This window comes from Thunnus albacares, chromosome 13 (assembly GCF_914725855.1).
Source record: "Thunnus albacares chromosome 13, fThuAlb1.1, whole genome shotgun sequence".
NCBI classification, from domain to species: Eukaryota; Metazoa; Chordata; class Actinopteri; order Scombriformes; family Scombridae; genus Thunnus; species Thunnus albacares.
Genome location: NC_058118.1, coordinates 30999740 through 31025702, shown reverse-complemented (window position 1 = coordinate 31025702; position 25963 = coordinate 30999740). Strand labels below are relative to the sequence as shown.

General features: G+C 38.5%; 1 protein-coding gene across 1 annotated transcript in view; it reads right to left on the bottom strand.

Moving 5' to 3' along the window:
- Positions 1-23517, bottom strand: part of LOC122996133 (rap1 GTPase-activating protein 2-like) — a 52880-nt gene extending 29363 nt beyond the window's left edge. The window contains exons 1-2 of the mRNA XM_044371701.1: positions 23411-23517; positions 13331-13366 (exon numbers count right to left, since the gene is read on the bottom strand). Of these exons, the coding sequence (XP_044227636.1) occupies positions 13331-13366; positions 23411-23454 (80 nt within the window). The 5' untranslated portion in view covers positions 23455-23517. The remainder of the gene's footprint in view (positions 1-13330; positions 13367-23410) is intronic.
- Between the last annotated feature and the right edge of the window lie 2446 nt (positions 23518-25963).

Sequence of the window (25963 nt, the reverse complement as noted above, 5' to 3'; positions counted from 1 at the left end):
GCCAAATTATGCTACGTACCTGTGTGATGCATAGGTCATATTTATCGGTGTCTTTACATCGTCAACTACTGTAGATTTATGAAGAGTCATGTAAAAGATTTGATGTGTATAAAAGGGAAAATTTCAGCTTTTGTTATTGGGGCCAAATATTTTTATTGGAGGGACAGATTTGGCCCATGGGCCACTATTTGCTTACCAGTAGCCTCTGTCATAGCGTCAACATGTAAATAACAACCAACAGCTTCACGTCTCGAGTCTGAAGCACCTTAAAGATGCTCCAACTGATTCCCATTCAAAAAGCCTCAACTTCTCTCTAGAAGTACTGAGTCAATCCTTGTTTTCATTGAGTCATTCTGGTCTCAGTCTTTAAATTCAGACCCTCTAATGAGTGTGCTGGTGGTCATTTTGGAAATTATTGCTCCGTTAATAAGATTTGATTTGACTTATAGTAGCTTTGATGTCTGCCGTGTGGGTGTTGATTGACAGCTGTGATTGACAGTTGGCTCCAGGACTTCACTAAGTTTCAGTAAGTCAAGCAACAGGTGACGTCACACTTTTCTACGTCCATCTGGTCTGTGGTAAACAGACGTCGATGCTACAACATGTTGACACCTGAACTGTGACGGATCAGGTCGGTTTGGTTTTGAGGTGAAAGACTCACTAATCTAGTCAAACATCCATCAAACACATTTTCACTGCAAACCTTCTGACTGTGAGTCGTTTATGTAAACAAAATGTGCGCTTATGTTCTGATAACTATTACAAGAAAAAAAGAAAGAGCAGATAGAGTAGGAGGTTTTTTCTTGGTGGCACAGTTCCAGATTATTTTCCAGCATGTAATGTCATGAAAAATATATTTATAATTTTTTTTTCATCCAGGAGGCCTGCTGTGCTCTGAGGAAACATCAAAGCTGTTCATTAAAATTTTAATTTATCCCTCCAGTTCCTCCACCATAAAGGACACCAAAACTCTTGCTGACAGTTCAATTTAACAGCTGAAATGGTTAGAAGTTAGTTTTTAGTGAGAATGTTGTCGGTGTTCTAAAATACCGATCATCATTTTCCAAATAAATGCATCAGGTTCAGATTTTCCTTCCTCGCAGGCAACTGTTGTTTTCACTCTGTTTTTATTAAAATCAAACTGCAGAGACTTGAAACTTGCTGCAGAGATAATAATTGCAGGCAGGATGTGTTTGCAGAGTTCGTTGCCCGAACTGAGGTTGGACGACAATCCTTCTCTAATAAAGTCCAAACCTGAAAGTCCTGATGAGTTTGACAACTTCTATGATGTCAGTGATGACTGAAATATAAATATAATAAAAATAATAACAATAACTGAAAGTATCGTATTTAAGTACAATTATGAGGTATTTCCATGTGATGCTACTTTCTATATTTCAGAGGGAAATATTGTACTTTCTACTCCACTACATTTATTTGACAGCTTTAGTTACTTTTCAGATGAAGATTTGACACAATGGATAATATAACAAGCTTTTAAAATACAACACATTGTTAAAGATGAAACCAGTGGTTTCCAACCTTTTTGTCTTTTGACGTCTTACAAAAAGCAGTGTGTAGTCGGGGTCACATTTCACATGTCTATGAGTTGTTAACAGCTCCACCAAATAGTGATTTTTCCTCTAAACTTCTCACATGCTTTCATTTCAATAAATGTTCAAATGATCCAATATTTCAGCAAAAATCAAAGATTAGAGAAAAAGTCCAAAAACTGAAAACAGATTTGTGTATCAGAACTTTGTTTTTTCTTCTTTCCTCTCCCATTAATCATCTCACCACCCCTCAGATTTATCTGCTGACCCTTTGGAGGGGCCCGACCCCTAGGTTGGGAACCACTGGACTAAACTAGCTAACTGTATATAAAGTAGTGTAAACTAGCTCCACCTCCAGCAGCTACAACAGTAACATGCTGCTCTAACACTGATGCTTCACTATTAATAATCTAATGATGTCATATATAATAATATATCAGTCAGAAATATCCACCTACGTGATGCGTCATTGGTAAGCTGTCCAATGAACTGTTATACTACGATAACAGTTCATTGGACAGCTGCTCTCTGGGGAACAGGGACTTTTGTTTCCTTGTGGAACATATTCAAACTGGGCTGTAGTTTCTGTAGTGATTGGTTCGGTTTTGCATCTCTAATGGACTCGTCTCATGACGTTTAGCCCTCAAACCTCAAAGACTTATGGGAAATATTCGTGAAAGGCTGCTAGAAACATAAATATTGTGTGTTTTTGTTTTAATCTAAACATATGCAGTGAGCCACACAAACATACTGTTGAGAAAGCTTCTGTTCCGAAGCTTTGAGTTTTACTTATTAGCAGAGTTACACATGTTAATGAGATTTTTAATGAGGTTTTCTTATTTCTGGAGCAGAACCTGGAAGTTCTGGTTTCACTTTGTCTCTCTATGGACCGACAGACCAACATTTCCATCCATAGAGCAGCAACATATTATTTGCAGCTTCTCCAGTTTGGACATTGTAAAGGTGAAGAGGGGAAGAGGTTAAACAGTCTGATAAGCACTGCGTTTGAAGCAAACTGTTGTCTGCTGTCCCAGTGTGCAGCGGAGGTCACGGTCTGACGGAGACACCAGAACCACATCATCCACAACAAGCAGAAAGAAAAAAAAAAACAAACAATCTGGAGGTCAGTTTTATCAGACACTCTGCTCCCTCCGGCTGCACCTCGAGATCCCGTCCATGAAAATCACAAACAGAATCAGTGACAAGGCGGACGACTCAGTCCAAATCCTCATCCGTCCATGAAGCTAATACACAGCGGATTGAATTTGTCACCACGAGCTGACAGAGCAGGACAGAAAAGCCATGAACGATCAAGGATTTGGATGAATTTCAGTTTGAAAGCAGAGCAGGCTGAAGGGACCAGCTGAGATACCACAAACCCAGAGCGACAAACGCCTCCAACAAACAAATAAACCAGTGAAACTCTGACTAAATATTGAATGTTTCTGTTTGTTTTTAATTCCCTTTATTTAAAGGCTTACAGCAGAATCACTACATGTGTCACTCAGGCTGCCATATATTGTTGTTTTCAGGACAAGTTAGGATGCACATGAGTAGCACTGCACATGCTGTAGGAGACTTTTAATGGAAAAAAAACTAACAATGTAAATTGAAATTTTGTAATTGTGTTGTCTTTATGTGTTTAAGTGTTTAAACCTCCAGAGTGTTTTTATGTGCAAATTCATAATGTGAATGAAAACAGTTGGGTGGAAACACCAGCCGGCTAGCTTGTTAGCAGTTAGCTCACCAGCTACAGTAGTTGACCCACCAGCTGACTACTCAGCCCTGCAGGTGTCACTACGTCACCGAGCTTCTGGGTCTATTTTATGTGGACGAATGACACTTTGCAGTTTGTCCTCCCAAGAAAAACGACCCAACAGATCTTAATGTCAGTCGCCCAAAAAACGACACATAATTACATTTGAGTGACAGCTGCCATCTAGTGGCCGTAATAGTTGTGACACATATATACGTATATATTAGGGATGTGCAGAGGGCCCAGTATTTGTATTTGTGTCTGTATTTGTTGAGGCAGCAAAATTATTTGGATTTGTCTTCGAATAAAAGTGGAAAGAGGTTTAAAAACCCTGTTTTTGTTTTTAAAGTGTTACAATAAGTGTGTGTCAGTAGTTCAGTTTTATCTCTGGGACTGATGTCCAAATAAGGAAATGTGCGTCATGTAGCAGGTGGATGTGACGTCACAGCGGAGCAGAGGAGAGACACTGAGATAGTGATGTCACCGACCTGCGTGCTGGTATTTGACTTGTTTTATTTTTCTTCCCGAAAACAAATAATTTTTTAAAAATATTTGTGTGAAACAAATATTTGTAAAACAACCCTACTGTCAGTGCTTTGCCGAATAACATTTGTATCCTGGCACACCTCTAGTATATATATGTGGACAGAGGCGGGTGGATGATCGTCCCCTAACCTTAGACCTGTGGTTATTATTGTTGCCATGACGATGAAGGTGGTCTAACTTTAAGGAAGTAGTAACTTTAAACCACCACATGTTTCTCTGACCTTAACAAAATGATCATTTTAACCCTAACCAGACCTGAACCACAGCACTGTCACATCATTAAACATCATTACTGTTTAACAGTAACACAGACAGATGATGTCATGTCTTCCTGCTGATTACTGTCTCCTAGAAATGACCTTTATATACAACTGAACTGTTTTGCAGTTGCATTGACAAGCGTGATCTCTGCCTGGATTATATTCCCAGGTAACGTTTAGTGGCATGAATGAAGCTACATGTGTATGTGTCTCTGCAGTGGGAGGGAGGAGGTTGTAGAACATGTTGAGCTTCAAGTCTCTGGATCTTTCTCTGACCTGAACCAAGTGCTGCCAGAGTCTGAACACAACCACAAACACTTTCATGCTGCTGCTGTAGTTTCTACCAGCTGAGATTTTACTGCGACATCTGAAAACAACCAGGTACGTCGTCTCTGAACGTTTCACTCACACGTTCAGTACCAACATTTTGCAACTTGCCAAATACGTCGATTAACATTTTCTCATCATGTTGAGAGAAAATGTAATTCAACAGCATTACGTTTCTAACAAAACATATTTGAACGCCATTTCTAGGAGACAGAGTTGGATCAGGGCGCCAATTAGAAAATGCTCCTAATTTGTTGGACTTTGTTGTAACTTTTCAAGACGTTCTTTTATTCTACCGGCACACAAACATCACCAGGCGTTTACTGCTCTGTATTAAAATAAATAAATCTGTGTGTTTACTGACTTTTTTGGGAAATCTGTGTTTCTGTTTCACCTGCAGACACACACACATTGCTAATTATATTCGTCGGGTGGCAAATGAGTCACTGTCCACAACAACGGCGTAAAAAAAAAAAAAAAGAAAACCGACGACAACATAAACAACAACAACAACGGCAGCAGGAGAGGAGACGCTGCTGGCTTCTGTTTCTAGACAGAAGGACCGTCTGCCCTTTAGCTGCACACACACACACACACACACACACACACACACTCACAGCATGCTTAATGCATTTTGGGGAAATATGATCTGACTCACATGCAGAGCTGCAAAAATAAAAACAATGATTTGAGTGGTTTGGTTTTATGATGAAATTTGTCTGTTTTTTAAAAAAGAATTTTAGTGCAATTTTTGGTCTATCTATCTATCTATCTATCTATCTATCTATCTATCTATCTATCTATCTATCTATCTATCTATCTATCTATCTATCTATCATAACTCTTTCCTGTCTGCGTTAATATTACCGGCTGATTCAAATTGTTTCAAATGTCAGACTTTGAATGGAATTGATTTATTTTCTTTCATCTTTTATTAGAACAAGAACACATTTTATTCTCTATTTACCTTCCAGATGTGAAACATGCTGCATATGTTTAATTTTCTGCCTGATAGAGTTCAATTGCTGCAGTCATTCCTCATAGTAGGAGGAGGAGGAGGGGGGGGAGGAAACTATTTACAACCAAAACTCAGAGTTCATATTGACTGATTTAAACATATAAACATACACAACACATATAAACACATCAGATATTCACAGTAGAAAATACAAACATATAACCTAAATATTACAACAGACACCTGAACGCATCGTCTGTTCATGATGTCACACGAAAACGCATCAACAAATGGATTTCAGTCAAATTTTAAGAAACGGCGCAGCACACACACACACACACACACACACACACACACACACACACACACACACACACACACACACACACACACAGATGGAGGATGAGGAGAAATGCCAGACTCACCAGTGGTCGTGCGGCATTGTGGCGTTACCGTCGGTTACTGAGCATCTTGCTCAAATCTAACACACCAGCCCTCCTCTCTCTCTCTCTTTCTCTCTCTCTCTCTCTCTCTCTCTCTCTAACGTCAGGGACCATCAGGATTATAACGCCTTAATCACTTAGAGAGAGAGAGAGGCAGATGGAGGGAAACGGGAATATTGTGAGGAAAAGAGAGAGAGAGAGAAAAGACAAAAACAACAAACAGAGAAAAGCCAGAGCTGAGAGAGAAAAGAATCACTACTAACAGTTGTGATTATTAATTCTCCACAGTGAAGGAATGTAGTGGTTAGAATAACACTGAATGCACATATATCAGTGCGACGACATCATATTGTTCATGATGATACCAGTATAATTTTAATGGGATAAAAATGATAAAACAGTTAATGATGTTGTGACTGTTTATGACTACAGCAGCACAACTCCGTCTCCTTGAAATCACATTAATTGCTGCTGAATCATGTTTTCTCTATGAGAACATAATGAGAGACTGTTGTTAATTAACATAATTGACAAGTTGCAAAAATGTTGATGATACTAAAAGCATGAGCAAAATGGTAGTTGAGGTTTTTTTTCCACAGATTTCCAAATTTGAAAAAAAAGTTTAAATATCCTACAGTCTAATTATAATTAAACTGCCTTCTTTCATCTATTACAGCAAAATATCTGCTTTGTAAATCAGTTGTCATGTGTTCTCCTCTCAGAAAAAATGAGAAAACAAAAGAGAGAAATTTAGATTTTAAATTCTTTTATTCCATGATTCCCTAGTTTTACATTATTTCCATTAAATTACTGTTTCATCATCCGTCTATGTAGCTGGAGACCTTATTTCAATACAGCAAATTAAATCTTTGAATAAAGTGATGACGTGTTGTTCTATCATCGGCAGAGCAGACGGTCACACTGAGCCTGATCGCATCCTGCTACACAACAACCCACATTAGCTTCCTGCTAAAGTCTCCTTCTTATCTAACTTGCAAACATGAACACACGTCCTGCAGCTTGTTGAACGAGCCACCAAACAAACATTCACCGCTAACGTCAGTTAGCAGGCTAGGTAGCTAATCAGCTGCTCAGCTGCAGCACATCAAACAGCTTGTAAACATACCTGCAAATGTCACTTTGGACCCGTTAGATGCTCAAAATCCCTGTTAAAGACACGCAGTCTGTCCATGACGCGTAGCTACAGCAGTTTGTTCACTTTGTTAAACAAACATAAGCTACCAGCTGCTGTCAATCAAACACAGACACCACCACACACCCCAAGCTGCTGTCAATCAAACACAGACACCGACACACACCCCAAGCTGCTGTCAATCAAACACAGACACCGACACACACCCCAAGCTGCTGTCAATCAAACACAGACACCAACACATTTCTGACTTTTCCCTAAAGAACTTTTTTCTTTTAGACTGCAAGGACGATGATTAAATGTGATTTTAGTTGGACTTTAAAAAGTGTTTCCTGTTGTCTGATGACGTCATGAATCATGTGACTTAAACGTCACTGAAGAGCTGAAAACATCAGATCTGTGTGGAGCGATGATGAGGAGACTGTAACCTTCCTCACATCAATACATGAAACTAACAGAAATGTCATATTTCCATCATGTTTTCCATCATGTGAGCTTTGACTGTTTTAATGACGTCATCACGTTTAGTCTTCTTCTTCTGCAACAGTTTGATGACACCGACTGGAGAATTAGCGCCACCTGCTGTTTATCTGCTGATATTCACACAGCAGCAGTGGATGGAAACTTGACTACAGACTGTGGAAGGACGGTAAACAGAGAGAGAGAGAATGAATGGAGAGAAGTTTGATGGACAGATGATAAATTGTGAATCAGAAGAAAAACTGCTGGAGGGAAGAGAGCAGAATATTCTGTCACATAGACGGGTCACCTTCCCTCAGGCACACACACACACACACACACACACACACACACACACACACACACACACACACACACACACACACACACACATATGTACATGCATGTCAGTCACATGTATGTCCTCGTGTTACATGTTTGTAAACTGATGTCTCCATATATAGATCATATATGTCACTATAAAGGACAAACCTATATGATAATGATCATAAATCAGTGTGTGTAAATATATCCGATCAATAGATAAATGTGTTTACACTTTGTGTCAGTGTATATCTGAATTATATATTTAAATCATTATATCTTTAAATACATATTTTAATGTGTAGAATTATCATTTATAGTGACTTTGGTCAAGGATATACCTGCAAATATATGAAATTAAGTTTGTATTTAGTTGTAATATAAACTACATTATAAATAAAAATACTGATATAATATTGGACAAAAGTATATTTTTTTGTCCACATATGTTTAAATCATTTTAATTGCAGATATGTCCTTATAATAAAGATACCTTACAGTGTGGAAACACGGCATATTATAAATTCATATGTGCACATGCTCAGTAGTACGTATGTGTACGTCCATGTATGACTTATACAATGATGTTGGGTCACCAGTTACATTTATATGTATGACATACACTACATGCACATATTCATTTAATGTTTAATTTAATATTTTTAGGTTTATTTATAATTTTTACATTTTATTTCAAATTATTTTATATTTGACTAATTTACTAATTAATTCCAATCACTTCTACTCTGCTGTTAACAGTAACTTTAATAATTAGTGACTAAGAACTGTTAAACAGCAGAGTTGTGAGTATGAAATGAGACTAATGTTGTAGTGATGTGGACGTGAAAATTATACTGAATTTAACAAAACAACAAGTAAACATGGAGGAAATGTTGAGTTTGTATCAACTGCAAATTAAAACTGTAGCAGAACAGAAAACAGACAAAACTCCACAGTCTGGATCACTTTCAATCATCAAACTGCTGATTTCTGTTACTGAGATCAGAAGAAAAACATCATTTAATAAGTAAATGAAACACGAACAGCTGGAAGAAGAACTCAGATCCTTTACTGCAGTAACAGTACTGATACAGCAAAGTAAAAATACTCCATTACAAGTAAAAGTCCTGCATGAAAAATCCTCCTACAGTAAAAGTACATAAGTATTATGAGCTTGATGTAGTTAAAGTATTGCAGTAAAAGTACATAAGTATTATGAGCTTGATGTAGTTAAAGTATTGCAGTAAAAGTACATAAGTATTATGAGCTTGATGTAGTTAAAGTATTGCAGTAAAAGTACATAAGTATTATGAGCTTGATGTAGTTAAAGTATTGCAGTAAAAGTACATAAGTATTATGAGCTTGATGTAGTTAAAGTATTGCAGTAAAAGTAGTGGTTTGGTCCCTCTGACTGATATATTATTATATATGACATCATTAGATTATTAATAGTGAAGCATCAGTGTTAGAGCAGCATGTTACTGTTGTAGCTGCTGGAGGTGGAGCTAGTTTACACTACTTTATATACAGTTAGCTAGTTTAGTCCAGTGGTTCCCAACCTAGGGGTCGGGCCCCTCCAAAGGGTCAGCAGATAAATCTGAGGGGTGGTGAGATGATTAATGGGAGAGGAAAGAAGAAAAAACAAAGTTCTGATACACAAATCTGTTTTCAGTTTTCAGATTTTTCTCTAATCTTTGATTTTTGCTGAAATATTGGATCATTTGAACATTTATTGAAATGAAAGCATGTGAGAAGTTTAGAGGGAAAAATCACTATTTGGTGGAGCTGTTAACAACTCATAGACATGTGAAATGTGACCCCGACTACACACTGCTTTTTGTAAGACGTCAAAAGACAAAAAGGTTGGAAACCACTGGTTTCATCTTTAACAATGTGTTGTATTTTAAAAGCTTGTTATATTATCCATTGTGTCAAATCTTCATCTGAAAAGTAACTAAAGCTGTCAAATAAATGTAGTGGAGTAGAAAGTACAATATTTCCCTCTGAAATGTAGTGGAGTAGAAAGTACAATATTTCCCTCTGAAATGTAGAAAGTAGCATCACATGGAAATACTCAAGTAAAGTACAAGTACCTCAAACTGTACTTAGTTACTTCCTGCTAGCATCGAGCTAACAGAGATCAGCTTTGTCTTTAGCAGATTGGAGTAAAATAAGCTGCGGGAGATTTCATTAAGGATTCAGGTCTCTGACTTGAACCTTTACAGGAACTGAAGGATTTGTCAGAAGTGCTTCAGTGAAGAAAATCCGCCTCTGCGACTCTGAATCGGATCAAAAGGCAGGATGATACTCGTTGGCAGCGAAGAGAAACCTCGTCTGACTTACTGAATAGTTTATATGAGGCCGTTAAAAGAAAGTATGTTTGAAAGAAAAGCTGCAGCAGAGGAACCCCTGAGAGGCCGGCAGCAGCTGCACAGTTCAAGAGTTCAGATTCACCTTCAGGTTTGTGGAATATGTGAATTTGCCTGCAGCAGAAACACTGAGAGGAGACACAGAGTTTAGACAAATCAGCCGGAAGAAGTAAACAAGCCTCCATCACTGGAAACCAGCAGCAGTTTCTCTGTTGAACATATAAAATAAAGATTATAATCTACAAACTAAATATTCCAGACCAATCAGGAGCCGCGATCTGCCTACAGGACGCCAATGAGTGATGAGTCTCAGATTTTTATTCAACGCTTTAATGAAACTAGAAGTGAAACTGTTTATTTTATTAATAAATTAAAGTTAATTTTTCAAGTAAAAACGACACTAGTTTCATCTTTTCAGTTTTGAGGATTTGCTGCTTTAGTCTGATGTGATAATAAACTGAATGTTTTCTGAATGTTTTCTGAACGACACCCCCCCCCCCCCAAGCTGCTGTCAATCAAACACAGACACCGACACCCCCCCCACGCTGCTGTCAATCAAACACAGACACCGACACACCCCCCAAGCTGCTGTCAATCAAACACAGACACCGACACACCCCCAAGCTGCTGTCAATCAAACACAGACACCGACACACCCCCAAGCTGCTGTCAATCAAACACAGACACCGACACACCCCCCAAGCTGCTGTCAATCAAACACAGACACCGACACACCCCCCAAGCTGTTGTCAATCAAACACAGACACCGACACACCCCCCAAGCTGTTGTCAATCAAACACAGACACCACCACATTTCTGACTTTTCCCTAACTTTTTTCTTCTAGACCACAAAGACGATGATTAAATTTGATTTTAGTTGGACTTTAAAAAGTGTTTCCTGTTGTCTGATGACATCATGAATCGTGTGACTTAAACGTCACTGAAGAGCTGAAAACATCAGATCTGTGTTGAAACTAGAACTGAAACAGTTTATTTTATTAATAAATTAATAAATTAAACTTAATTTTTCAAGTAAAAACGACACATTTTCACTAGTTTCATCTTTTCAGTTTTGAGGATTTGCTGCTTTAGTCTGATGTGATAATAAACTGAATGTTTTCTGAATGTAAAAATAATCTGCAGATTCATTAAAAATGAAAAATAATCGTTAGTTGCAGGTTTAAAACTTTCAAAACACTTTTCCCAACGAGAAAACTGCAGAACAAACTCCAGCGTTCAGCCGTGAAAGCAGCCCTGAGGTTCCGCTTTTATCTGCTCAGTGTGTCTGACGGCCCGAGCAGAAACCATCAGGACAGTTTTTTTATTCAGAAACGCATCTGGACCGTATCCCATCATGCAGCTGAACAATAGACGCCGCTGTCAGATCAGCTTCAGATGGAGACAGAAAAGAAGACACTCCGAGTTCTTAACAGATGCTCCAAATATAAACGTAAACATCAGTTTGTAGCTCGAAGCCAAAGACTCAGTCTGGTTTTATATAAGCGGAATAAAAGCCGCTCTGCTGACCCACCGCGATGTCCTACTAATCACGGCTGCAACCATCAGCAAATATGTTCATTATTGATAAATTGTTGAGTTTTTTCAAGCAAAAGTGCAGAAAATTCACCTCATTAAATGTGACAATCTGCTGCTTTTCTTGATCTCATGTGATAGTGAACTGAACATCAGACAAAACAAGACATTTAAAGATGTTGAGCTTCAGGAAATTGTGTTTTTTTAACCATTTTCTGACATTTTATAGACCAAAGAATTAATTGATTAATTGATAATGAAAATAATCGTTAGCTGCAGCCCCACTTCTAATTGGTTTGAAGCTTTAATTATAATAAGATAATAATCTGAGCTCAGTTTAGATCCATGTAACGCTCATCCAGTCTTCCATTTTAAAAAATCTGTTCCAAAATATGAGAAAGTTAATACATTTAATACGTTTTCTGAATTTGTCTGACTGTCAAACCATCGTATAGATTTATAAATAAACTCTAGTTGTCTATTTTCCAATATTCCAGTTTTCAAAGCAACAATCAAAGACAACATTTAAAACCTTTACGGTACATTAATCTGAAAATATGGATTGCAAGAAAGTTGTACTTTGTGGAGGAAGAACAGGACATGTGACTGAAAGCTTTGAAAACAAATAAATAAGTGTACCTTGTGATGATTTTTGTTAATTTGTTATTTCCATGATGAAGAAAACACATTGTATCAATATTCTATTATTGCGTGTGCTATGACTTTACACCACTTACACTAATACACCTGCTGTCAGAAACACCCACTAGAGCACCACATGTGGATTCATCCGCCGCTGAAAATAGTCCCCAACAAACACACTATTTCCTCCTGTTTGTTAAAAACTAACCGAACCAGCTGATTTGGAGAATTACTGAGACTTTTTTAAACATGAAACTACATATTTATGAACTGTTTCTTCAATAGGAACAATAGGAAGAGCAGAGCTGAGCTGAGCTGGTCGGGACCTCGCACTCTGGCCCGTCGGGATCAGATCATTTTGCTTCTTGAGAAATCTCCTCATAAATCCCATGACTTTGGCCAAATCTTACATTAAAAATCATATTTTAGTAGGAAATTTCGTGGTGAATCCATTGATACAGGTTTTGAAAGGCTAATTACAGACTTCCTGTTGGATTTAGGTCAGGGGTGTCAGCGTATGATTTGTAGGTCTTGATGAGACGAATAATTGAGTTTTGGTTTGATCTCTCTATGACATTCCTACGGGCTGTGACGGCCATTTTAGTTACATAGGTGGCGCTAGAGAGCACATTTGGAGGGCACTGAAGGGGAGTTTTTGAGCATGTTTATGGGGTCAAATTTAGGGTTTAAGTGGCGTAATAATAAAGAAAGAAAGAAGAAACAAACAAACAAACACATGAAAAACAATAGTTTTACAGGAGTCCTCTGCCTTTTGGGCTCGGTCCCTAATTAAAAAACTTCCCAATCAACCAATGAAATGAGTCTTTGGTTCTGAGTGATGTCGGGTGTTTGGACTCCAGTAAACCTGCTTACAGCTCTAGTTTAAAAGTAAAAGTACACATTTATGAGGTGTTTCAAAGAGTTCCAGTAGGAACCGATGAGCTTCATTATGTAACATTCCTGTTATTAAGGGTTGGTGGAACATTACGTCTGTGTTGTTACTCACCGAGCTCTCAGAGCGCTGACGGTTGACTTATCAATCCTGCAGGGAGACACAGAGACACGTCGTTAAAACACATTGTACTCAACGCTCCGCTAACAGGAAGCATTAAGACATTACTGAGGTGTGGAGGACATTTACATCTGCATACTCTATTAACCTTAGTGACCGTGTGTGTGTGTGTGTGTGTGTGTGTGTGTGCTCTCTGAGGTTCACAGTAATAAAAAGTCTATTTATTAAAGTGCTGCAGCGTCATAAATCACATGTCTCCATCACACACGTCTCTGAGCTGAAGGATAAAAGCAGCTGTAAAACATTTCAACAGAATAAATCATCAAAACATATCAAATAAATATTAAAATGTCAAACCGGCTGCAACTAAAAGCTTTTTTCTTTTTGTTTTTTGTAACTTAAGTGTTTATTAATTTTTGAAAGACATCAAAACCGACTACAGTGTTAACAGCAGCATTAACAGTATCACACATTCACAAAATGATAATAACAATTACTATAAATAAATATATATTGAACAATAAATACTAACGATAATAACAGAATAATAATAGAGCAATAAATTATATCATTAAATAAGAAATTAATAAGAACACTGCCTTCTGATAACTAACATTATTATAACTATTATTATTTAAAACAGCAGTTAAACAGTCAGTCGATAAAATGAAAAATGTTTATCATAATTTCTCTGAGCTTTTTTTTTGTTTGAGCAACAGTCCAAAATCCAAAATGATTCAGTGTACTTTGATATAAAACAGCAAATATTCACGTGAAAAACTGCAACAAGTGAAATATTTTTAGTTTTGCTTTAAAAAAAAATGCCTGAAACAGTTAATAATGTTTAAAAAGAGTTTCCACTAATTGATTAATCGACTTTAATTTCTTTCATTAGTCAAGTGTCTGCACCCGTCTCTTTCTCCGATTTACTATTCAAAACTCGTCTTTAACGTCACACACACACACACACACACACACACACACACACACACACACACACACACACACACACACACACACACACACAGCTCTGCTAAAGTAAACAATGTGAAGGCTGGAGTCCAACTTTAACTGACAAAATGTTCAACTATGAAAAAAGTAAATATTTCATAATATTAAAACTTTTTTCACATTTATTTACTTATATTTTATTATATTTTCTAAATTAAATTACATTTCTAAAGTAAATTCTGCTTATATGAAATTCAAAGTTTGATCTTTGAAGAGATGAATGTTATGTTTTTATCTAAAACTGTCACATTACTAAAGAATTTCAGACCTTAAAAACAGCTGTAGTTTCTATGCTGATGACTCACTCGTCTCTTCCAGTCGCTTCACTGTTTTACATCACTGATAATAACGATCAATACAACCATGTAGAAGCTCTGTTACAGCCTCATGACAGCTGTTGGCTCTAAATTAGTTTTATATGTATTTATATTTATATAGTGAATATTCTACAACCCAACTGCTTTAATTAGGGACCGAGCCCAAAAGGCCTGAGGGCGAGGACCCTGTTGTTTTTTGTATTTCTTTCTTTCTTTCTTTATTATAACGCCACTTCAGACCTAAATTTGACCCCCTAAACATGCTCAAAAACTCATCAAATTTGGCACGCACATCAGGTCTGGTGAAAAATTTGATAAAATGTAAAAATTAACCCCTAGAAAACACATGTAAATTCAAGATTTGTAAGTCAAAGGTCAAAGTCTCGTGACTCATTTAAAGTTCAAATGAAGTTTGTATCTAAAACTATGTGGAAGCAGTAAATGTTCAAAAAGGTGTGGGTTCACTCACACTCTCCATTCAAATATATGAGTATTTTTCTGTGTCCAGCTGCAGTTACTTATTGTCTCTACACACCTGACAGTACACATGTCAATCAAACTTTCAAAATAAAAGCACACCACACTTGTAAGAAATATCCCTCATTTTTAAAAAGCGTAATGATCCCGACGGGCCAGAGTGCGAGGTCCCGACCGACGCTGCTTGCAGCTTTAATTACTACAGTTTTTCTTACAAACTATAACTGGTCCCATTAACTAAACCATCCAAACCATGAAGTCATCCACCAGCAGATCCATTTCCTAAAACCATAAACACTGTTCTCCTGTTTTCACTCGTGTGCTCGTTTAGACGGTGATGGCGTTCAAGATCATTAACTCAGGTCATCAAAGCTGGAACCTAATTAACACACGATTGTTCAACCGCCAATCAGAGGCTCAGGATAGATAACAGGGGTCAGAGGTCAGAGGTCAGAGGTCAGTTCACCCACAAACACCTGAGGCAGAATGAATGTGATTCTTTCTTTATGTACAAACTGTTTTTTTTTCCATTGGTTTAAATTAGTAAATACATGGAAATGATTTTACTTAACTTCTATGTTCTTTATCTGTTTCATATTTTTACAGTAAATTTACTTTTTCACTCAATTTCAGTTTATTTTTCAGTTTATTTTTATTTTTTTTTAACTCAAATCAGCAAAAATCCTCCTCTGACATTTTAATGGTTATGATATAATAGAGGAAAATTATTGTTAATTTAATTATTAAATGTTTCAGCTCTAGATTGAAGCCTCTCTGTCTCAGTAAAGGAACAGAAACACTAATCTCATTTATATATCAAACCCTGATAATTACATAAAAGTGATGAGAATCTTTCACTGGAATTGTCTCTTTTATATCTTTTCTTGTCCTGCGTCTCAGTGCTGCTTTATTCCTGTTGATCATCTGGTTTATTACTGGATATTAAAGTTTTACAGTTTATTTATTGTTAAAATACAGAAACATTTTGGGTTTTATTTTGTAAATACTCCAAATATAAAACAGAAACCCTGAAACAGCAGATGGATGTACGAAAGGTTGAATATTTAACTCAACTGTGAACATTAACACTTGATGTTTGACTTCAGGGTTTAAACAGAAGAGAGGAGGAAGGAAGGAAACAGGAGAGGAGACGAGAGGAGAGAAGAAGAGACGATGAGATAAGAGGGAACAAGAGAGGAGAGGAATGGACAGAAGAGATAAAAGGAAAGGAGGGAAGAGAAGTGAAGAGGAGACGGGAGAAAGAAAGAGAGAGAAAAGGAAATGAAGGAAGAGAAGAAACAGGAGATGGGAAACATGAAGAGAAGAGGAGAGGAAAAGAAGGAGGAAACAGATGAGGAAAAAGGTGGAAAGGAAAGAAAGAAGGAGAGAAAACAGAAGGAAAAGGAGGAGGAGATAATAGGAAAGAATGGAAGAGAGGAAAGGAAAAGAAGAAGGAGAGGAAACAGGAGACAAGAGGAGAGGAGGAGAAGAAACAAGGAGAAGAACAGAAAGAAAAGAGAGGAGGAGGAGGAGAGGAAGAGGGAGGAAGAGGGAGGAGGAGGAGAGAGGGAGTAATGTAAAGATGGAAAGTGAGAGAGAGCGAACGACCTTAACGTTAAAAGCCTGTATGTATGATGACTCTGTGAAAACTCAACTCCCACAGGTCATAAATAACTCATATCTGCTGCTAAGTCTGCTCACACACACACACACACACACACACACACACACACACACGCACACACACACACACACACACAGACACACACACACACACACACACACAGACACACACACACACACACACGCCCTTTCCGTGTGTGTTGACTAAAGAAGATTCTCCCAGAAACCACGAGATGACTCTGACTGTTTCAGAGCTGCTTCTAATGTTAGATTTATGCCTTTACTGTGTTGTTTTTATCGTGTCTTTTATTCGACATCGTGTCGTGTGAAACGTCTTTAAATATCTTGAAAAATGGAAAAACCCTAAACGGAGACTGTTTGAACAAGTTCCCCAAAATAACATCCGTTTATGTTGCAGTGACGTCGGAGTAATTCTGTCAGGAGCAAATTATAAATAATGTTATTACAGAGCAGAAGTAGGGAGGAGGTTAACCATGTGATTATTATTGTACCCATGACAACAAAGGTCCTTTAACCTGCACATTTCCAGCTCTATATTTATATTCTGGGGCTCTACTGGAATAAAAACTCCTTATTTATCTTCTACTGGTCCTTTATGCAGCCCCTCAGTTCAGCCTCTGTCTGAAACAGGCCGTTTTAGCTCCTGTCTCTTTAAGGCCCCGCCTCCTGATGAGCCCACTCTGTTCTGATTGGTCAGCTTTCAGGAAGCTTCCTCTGGCTCCGGAGGCTACGTAAACAAACTATAGTAGCAGGATTTCACTTCTTTTTCTCCTTCTTTACTCCAAATGTCAACTTCTCAAATCCATCCGTACATGTTGGAGCTGAACAACACATGGAAACACCTTAGCAACCACCTTAGCAACCACCTTAGCAACCAAGGCTACAGAACAGACAGCCATTTATGAGCATGTGCGATGAGCTGACGTCAGCTCGTCAGCAAGGTAGTAAAAAACGTTGCAAACGAAGCGTTCAGCGCAGGTTGAAGCCCTGAGTTTTGACTTGCAGGCAGCATTTCTACATACGTCAAGTTTGAGAACTTTGACCTTGTTTAACATCCAACATCAGAACAGGATATAAAAGCAGAAAATGTCTCCCTGAACTTGAAGGTGAACTACAGTGATTTTCCACCTCAGAGTGTGTTTCCAGGTATTCTCTGTGTAACAAGTAGTATAGAGCCTGTTAATGATGTCACTGATGATGTCACTTGAGTCGGCGTCAGTTGGGGCTGAAGACTATAAGTTTGAAAAGTAAAAAAAAAAAAAAATCTGGAGGTGTGGAGTTAGAAAGAAGTGAGGTTAGCAGACCTCTGTAGCTGGAGGCTAGCAGCTCCAGGCTACATTAGCTGCTACTAGCATAACACATCCCAATCTCCAGTTGCATTGTGGGTAATGTAGGCACCAAGTTTTTGACAAGGAAGATTCTATTTCTGATTCTGCTGCATCGATCTTCACCCTATTTTTTTTTAAAAACTGTCCATCAGGAGTCCGCTGGTGTTGAAGGAATACTGTAATATTACATCTGTGCTTTAATCTCTTAACAAAGTACTTATTTTAACACAAACTATGATCTTTCCCTAAACCTAACCAGACGTTAAACCTGCATTAACTGATGTTTTGTCTTCTAGTTTTCATCAGAAACAAGTCATGAACACACTTCTGACTCATCATCATCAGTTTTAAGTTGATATGTTGAACTTGTTAGCAAAAAGTTGTTTATTTCCACATCCAGCAGCTATGGAGCAACATTATCGTCACATTGATAACGTCAATAATTACTTGTGGTGTTCCTCAGGGTTCTGTTCTTGATCCTTTATAGTTTTAATCTGGTTCAAGCGACTTGACATGATGTTTTTTGTCCACTTGTTTTCAGCAGAAGCATTTTTGTTATATTATCAGTTTATAAAGTAGTTGTGGCTAACATGTTTCCACATCCAGCAGTTACGGAGCAACATTATCATTCATGTGGAGTCGTGTTTCTGTCCACCTGGTGAATGTGAGTCCAATATTCACTCTCTTTTAGCTCTGCTTTTACTCTCTACCAGCTCCTGAGGGAAATATCTGGCTCTTTAGCTGCTAAATGCTCCACTATGTTCACCAGCTAGTCTACAGCTAACTGTGAGCAGGTAGTGTACAGCGGCTTTTTACAGCTTTTTCTCTCTGAAAACGACATTATGAGACGCTGAGAGTGAACCAGAACAGTAAAAGTTGCAGCCGGACAGATAAACAATGAGCTGAAACTCACTATAAAGCTCCGTAAAGCCGAGAGGAGCTGCAGAGTCTCTGTAGGTTCATCACTACGAGCCACAACCAACACGTTACTACACAGATCAGACTGAGGAGTAACAGAAATATAAGTTATGACGCTTTAACAGCATCGTTTTATTTTTCAACGGGGATTTGAACGGTTTTGGAGACACAGACAAATGATGTTGTCCTGCATCGGATCATAAAATTCCCTTTGGCACATTTTTAACACTCACATGAATAAATGCAATAACCACATTAACATGAGCAACAATATCAGCAGAACGTTAGTAGAACGTTAGTGAAGGCAGGAGTGCTGACACAACGTTTCCTGTTCTATTTTAATCCAACAACAGATCGTAGAATCAGAACGAGCAGCTGAGGGAGGAACGGTGGAGGTGAGCGGATGGGTGGAGCGTTGGGTGTTTAATATAAACTAGTCCTGCAGTTGCCCTGAAGCCGCTCCTGCATTATTAAATACTGCAACTCTATTAGTTGGCTCGGTCTAAACACTGGGAGGGAGGAGAGATGACGAGGAAGCTGCTCGAGGTGAACTGGGAGGGACAAAAAAAAATCTGTATTAATACTGTTATGATGGAGGAGAAAGAGAGGAAGAGGAGAATAAGGAGGTTTGGAAGGAAATAGAGAGGTATAGAAGTAATTAAGGGTGTATGGAAGGAAAGAAGGATATGTAAAGGGAAAGAAGGAGGTATGGAAGGAAATAAGGAGGTATGGAAGGAAATAAGGATTTATGGAAGGAAAGAAGGATATGTAAAGGGAAAGAAGGAGGTATGGAAGGAAAGAAGGAGGTATGGAAGGAAATAAGGAGGTATGGAAGGAAATAAGGAGGTATAGAAGTGAATAAGGAGGTATGGAAGGAAATAAGGAGGTATAGAAGTGAATAAAGAGGTATGGAAGGAAATAAGGAGGTATGGAAGGAAATAAGGAGGTATAGAAGTGAATAAAGAGGTATGGAAGGAAATAAGGAGGTATGGAAGGAAATAAGGAGGTATAGAAGTGAATAAGGAGGTATAGAAGGAAATAAGGAGGTATGGAAGTGAATAAAGAGGTATGGAAGGAAATAAGGAGGTATGTGAAGGAAATAAGGAGGTATAGAAGTGAATAAGGAGGTATAGAAGGAAATAAGGAGGTATGGAAGGAAATAAGGAGGTATGTGAAGGAAATAAGGAGGTATAGAAGTGAATAAGGAGGTATGGAAGGAAATAAGGAGGTATAGAAGTGAATAAGGAGGTATGTGAAGGAAATAAGGAGGTATAGAAGTGAATAAGGAGGTATAGAAGGAAAGAAGGGTGTTTGGTGGCAGGAGGAGCGAGCAGGTGGAGGCAAAAAGATTAGAAAAAGAAAACAGAGAGTGAATGATTGAAAAGGAGGCTTGTGTAAGAGTTTCCACACACACACACACACACACACACACACACACACACACACACACACACACTCTCAGAGTTGTGTATTCTGGTCACAGGGAGTTTTGACAGGCCGACTGCAGACTGAGATTTACTGAGGCGAGAACGATGAGAGAGAGCAGCTACTGTGGACTCCTTTTGTTCTTTATTATTCACAAACCAGAGTCTGAAAATATCCACAAATATGTCAAAGATCTGAAACATCAGCGGTAAACTTCACGTTTAGTGTGTCAGTCACGCAGAAGCTTCCTTCTGCAGCCGCCATTTTGAACATTTCAACAACCACAAACAGAAATGAAAGAAGAAGAAACAGAGAAATGAGAAAGATGAAAGTATTTTAAAACGACAAAAGTGACAAATTATTATGACGTGTTGATATTTAGCATCAGTGTCTGTATTTAGCATCATGCAGGAAGTTTTATGACATAATTTTCAATTTGTTTATCTATTTGATATTCTATTATTATTCTATTATGTATTTATACATTTCTATTTCTAATCTAAATTTCTTTTTTCCATATTATTATACCAAATATTAATGTACTTCTTCTTTTTTCCATATTATTATACCAAATATTAATGTACTGCTTCAATTATTATTAGTTATGTTCATGTTAACTCACATGCACACAAAATAAACACGTATGTTTATTTATTCATCTATTTTTTGTTCTTTTTATTGCAAACTTTGGCTAAAGTTTTAAAATAATACGTTTTTTAAAGGGAAGATGTTAATTATTACATAACTGAAGGTCTGTATGTATATACAGTATATATATATAGATAGATGCTAGCACGACTGTAGACTTAGTCTGAATTTAACAGATATAACATGTTGATCAGTGATCTTTACAGGTTTGGACAGATGCTGGCCAGCTGTTTCCTCTTGCTTCCAGTCTTTATGCTAAGCTAGGCTAACTACCAAGTAGCTTTACCACCATAACAGACAGACGGAGTGGAATCATGGACGGATGCTCTATGCGCCCGTAGAGCTACAGGGGCTGAGACGGGCTAACTTCCTGTTTTCCAGGTTAACTTCCGGGTTGTGTATCCATTGACTTACAGATGCTGCGTCTCAAATCGCTTCACTTCTGTACTTACACTTCACATTTTGAGTGCATAAGTGCGTTCACACTGAGAAGTATGGGGAAATGCACTCAAAACGGTCATAAAGTTGAGTGTGGAACTATGGACACTTCTCGCCCTCAACGGTCGCCATCTTGGCTACATAGCGGAAGGGGAGGAACCACTTTACAAACTGGAAATGGCGGCCGGGTACGTTGTTACTACGGTGAACATCGCCGCATTATATAAATGTAAGTTATACATGTGTTTTTTGGCACTAAGCACCACTATACTGTTGTCAGATATAAGCCATCAGTATGTTTTTTTGGGTTAATTTAGCGCGAATGCTAACGCTAGCTAATGCTAATTTGCGATCGTCGTTTCCAGTAAGTGCACAACGGCCGTGTTTGATTTGAGACTCGCGCCCTACGCCAGTAAGTACACAGTTTACTAACAGAATGTGATTTGAGACACAGCTGGGAAAAAGCTTTTTGGTGGCAACAGCATCACATGACGTTATAATTACAGTTTGTTATACGGAGGCTTGAGTTGAATCCATCTGCTCTGCTAACGCTCAGTAAGACAGTCAATTAATGTCAAACTGCTCCTTTAACAGCTAAACGCTAGTAGAGAACGATTAAACATCACAGATCTTTCAGATCACGTATATGACAGACAGACAGCCAATCAGAAGACACCAGGACCTCTTGTATGAGAACCCCTAACAGAAAGTTGTTTATTAACTGCAGCAGAAAAAAAACAGGTTTTTGTTCAGCGTCAGTCGACTGGAAACAGAAACACAGACGACGGATCAACCAAACCTCGTTCAAAAAAAAAAAGTCAAATTTTAACTTCAACCACGTTAATTTTTCTTCTCATCTTGAGACACAACAGGAAAGAAAAACTGGAAGACTCATTTTAATCATTTAAAAACTTTCTTTATGCTGCTCAATGTCCTCAATTCATCAGTTTATTTAGTTTCTTTCTTACTTTACATGTTTATGTGTTTGTATGTTGTGTGTGTGTCTTTATTTAGCCAATCAATCAATCAATTCTGCCCGTTTTAGACAGAACAAGACATTTGAAGCATCATTGTTAGACTTAAATAATCAGTTGCAGATGAATCAAAGCGTTTTAATGACCTCAGAACGAACTTTTTAACATTTTTAAGCTCCACGACCGATCAGATGAATCATCAGGACGCGTTACGGCTGTAAAGAGACGCAACTGAAGGTGAATTACTCTCAAAATCATAAATACTGTTCGTTCAATGCAACAAAAGCGTGTTTACGCAGTTTAAAAAATAATTGAAGGAGTATCGGGGCAATAAAATTGACAGGAAATACATTTTTATTGCTAAAAACGTGTCTGTGCAGAAGTTCTAAATGCATCATTAAGAAGGATAAATAATCAGGATGTTGCTTGTTCAACATTATAACATATATAAACTGTGACTGTCAGAGGAGCAGCTGAAGATCAATAATGTTTAAAATCATATAACTAGTGTTTACATGAAGGTTTAATATGTTGAGCTGTGATGGTTCATGATTCATACATTCATACATTTCTCTCTGTTTATCTCATTGAGGATGTGACCAGGACTTCCTGATGCATATTTAAACATGAAAATTTAATTTTAAATTGTTTTTTTGGGGAGGGGGACGAGGGGGAGGGGGGGGGGGGGTAGCTGCTGCGACCGTGATGTCACAGTGATGTCACTTCTGTTTCAGCTCTGACTGGAAATGAACTCAAAGACCCTCCGAAAGTCTGAGTGTGTGAGAAGTGATGAGATCATGTGGCCATTTATCAAAGGATGCAAATCACACACACACACACAAACACACACAAACAAACACACACAAACAAACACACACACACACACACACTTACCATCCAAAGCCTCCAAACGACACGCTCCTCTTCCTCCTCAGCATGGTCTCTCGCTCCTCTTTGTCCTCCTTTTCTTCTTATTGTGTCTGGATTTCTCTCTCTCTGGTCTCTCTCCTCCCTCTCCTTCCTCTCCCTCCCTCTCTCTCTCTTTCCTCTCCCTCCCTCTCTCTCTCTTTCCCCTCTCTCTCTCTCTCTCTCTCTCTCTCTCTCTCTCTCTCTATCTCCTCATCCCTCCACCTATAAATACTCTCATCTCAGACTCGCTCTCGCTGCCTCTCTGTATCCTCCCGCTGTGTCTCCTCCTGCCGTTAATGTTTCTCTCACTTCAATCCACTGCACACAGCCAGCAGAGAGAGAAAGAGAGAGAGAGAGAGAGAGAGAGTATAAGTGGAGGTATACATGCTCTCTCTCTCTCTCTCCACCCTGACGAAGCAGAAAAACCCAGCAGAGATTCTGTCAGTCAGAAAACTTATCATACATAATAAATGGAGATAAATGGACGTCAGATTACTGGATGTTCTGTTACGCAACGACGACGACGCTCCTGCAGCCTGAAACTCACACACAAATATTTAGATATGAATATATTGATCCTACACATGTCAGCAGGCTGGCAGCAGGCGCGGTTAAAGGGAAGATTCACAGTTTTCTTTTTTAAAAGTCTGGGAGCACGGAGGTCATTCAGAGACTTTTTAATGACCTGAGAAAGAGAAGAGTTTATATTCTACAACTAAAACTGCATCTGATGCTTTTAAAGGTTGGTTTTTTTTCTGAGACTCAAATGTTTTTAGGCCAAAAAAACTATTGAAATAAAGTGAATCTTATTCCTGAAATAGTGGAGATAAATGTGAAAACCTTCTATGTTCAGATGTTCTGGTTGGATACGTTCAGCTGCATTTATAAAACATATCAAATTGACTTTAAATTAAATAGATTTTGTAAAGGAAGTTAATATTTGACCGTTTCTGTGCCAACAAACAGAAAGCAACAGGATCTTTTTTTTCTCTCTTCAGTGATTTAAATAACAAAGATCACTGAATTAAAGAGACATTTAAATAAAGACACAACAAATGACTCTGTGTGTGTGTGTGTGTGTGTGTGTGTGTGTGTGTGTGTGTTTACCTCTAATTTGGGTTCTCACTGTTTAATCCTGTGTAAAAAATCCTCCAGCAGCTGAAATACATTTACATGACATTAGCAGTGAAAATACGACGTAAAACAGGATTAACAGAGAATGTAAAGTGTGAGCCGAGTCCTTCCTTCATTCAACAAAACATAAACAACAGTTTACAGCGTCGACAGCGACCCCGACAGGCTGCAGCCTTCATCACACACACACAATATGAAACATCCAGAGTCTCTATCGGAGGAGATAAAGGTGTGAAGTTTGTCCTGCAGGTGGCGCTACAGGACAGCTGATTAAAACCAAGAGGAAAATGTTCGATCTCAATCATTTAATCAATAAAACATCAGAAAACTGTGAGAAACAAGATGACATCATGTCTAACGTGTTTGAAAAGGGAGTTAAACCATCGATCATTTTCTGTCAATCGATTAATCGGCCGAACAAACATTAATTAATATGAAATCTTGTTGTGGTGAAACTCTTTTGGGATCATTTCATATGTTGTCAGTAAACTGTATTTATCATGTAAAAACAGCAGGTTTGTTTTTGCTGAAAAGTCAGAACATGTTTATTATAAATATTCATTATATTAGCTGAAACCCCGGAGCGACATGGACAGAATGAGACTCTTCCAACGACCACCAGCAACGAGGAATCTGCAGCTTTTAAAGGTTTTATTTACAGTCTTTTATGCTTCAGGGTTCCAACAGCTAAATAACAAACAGAGAAGATGAGGAACCTAAACTACTCAAACAAAACAGGAACAAAAAGACGAGCCGCTAATCTAACTCCTAAAAACAACAGAAAATAACTAAACAACATTGCTGCTCATCCCTACAAAACCTGGACTGGTATTTAACGACAACATTACACATCCAAACATGTTGGTTGGAAGAGGAGAGAGATGAGCCTGCAGCAGCTGGAAGAAGCCTTAAAACTGCAGGCTGCTGGAGCCAATCAGCTACATCCTACCTGCATCCCGCCTGCATCCCGCCTGCATCCCGCCTGCATCCCACCTACATCCCGCCTGCATCCCGCCTGCATCCCGCCTGCATCCCGCCTGCATCCCGCCTACATCCCGCCTGCATCCCGCCTGCATCCCGCCTGCATCCCGCCTGCATCCCACCTACATCCCACCTACATCCCACCTGCATCCCACCTACATCCCACCTACATCCCACCTGCATCCCGCCTGCATCCCGCCTGCATCCCGCCTGCATCCCGCCTGCATCCCACCTACATCCCACCTGCATCCCACCTACATCCCACCTACATCCCACCTGCATCCTACCTGCATCCCACCTGCATCCCACCTACAGAGAGAGAGAGAGAGAGAGAGAGAGAGAGAGAGAGAGAGAGAACTAAAACAAATACAAATTACACAGCAGCAAAATGCTCAAACAACATCTGGGTCATAACGTTCACAT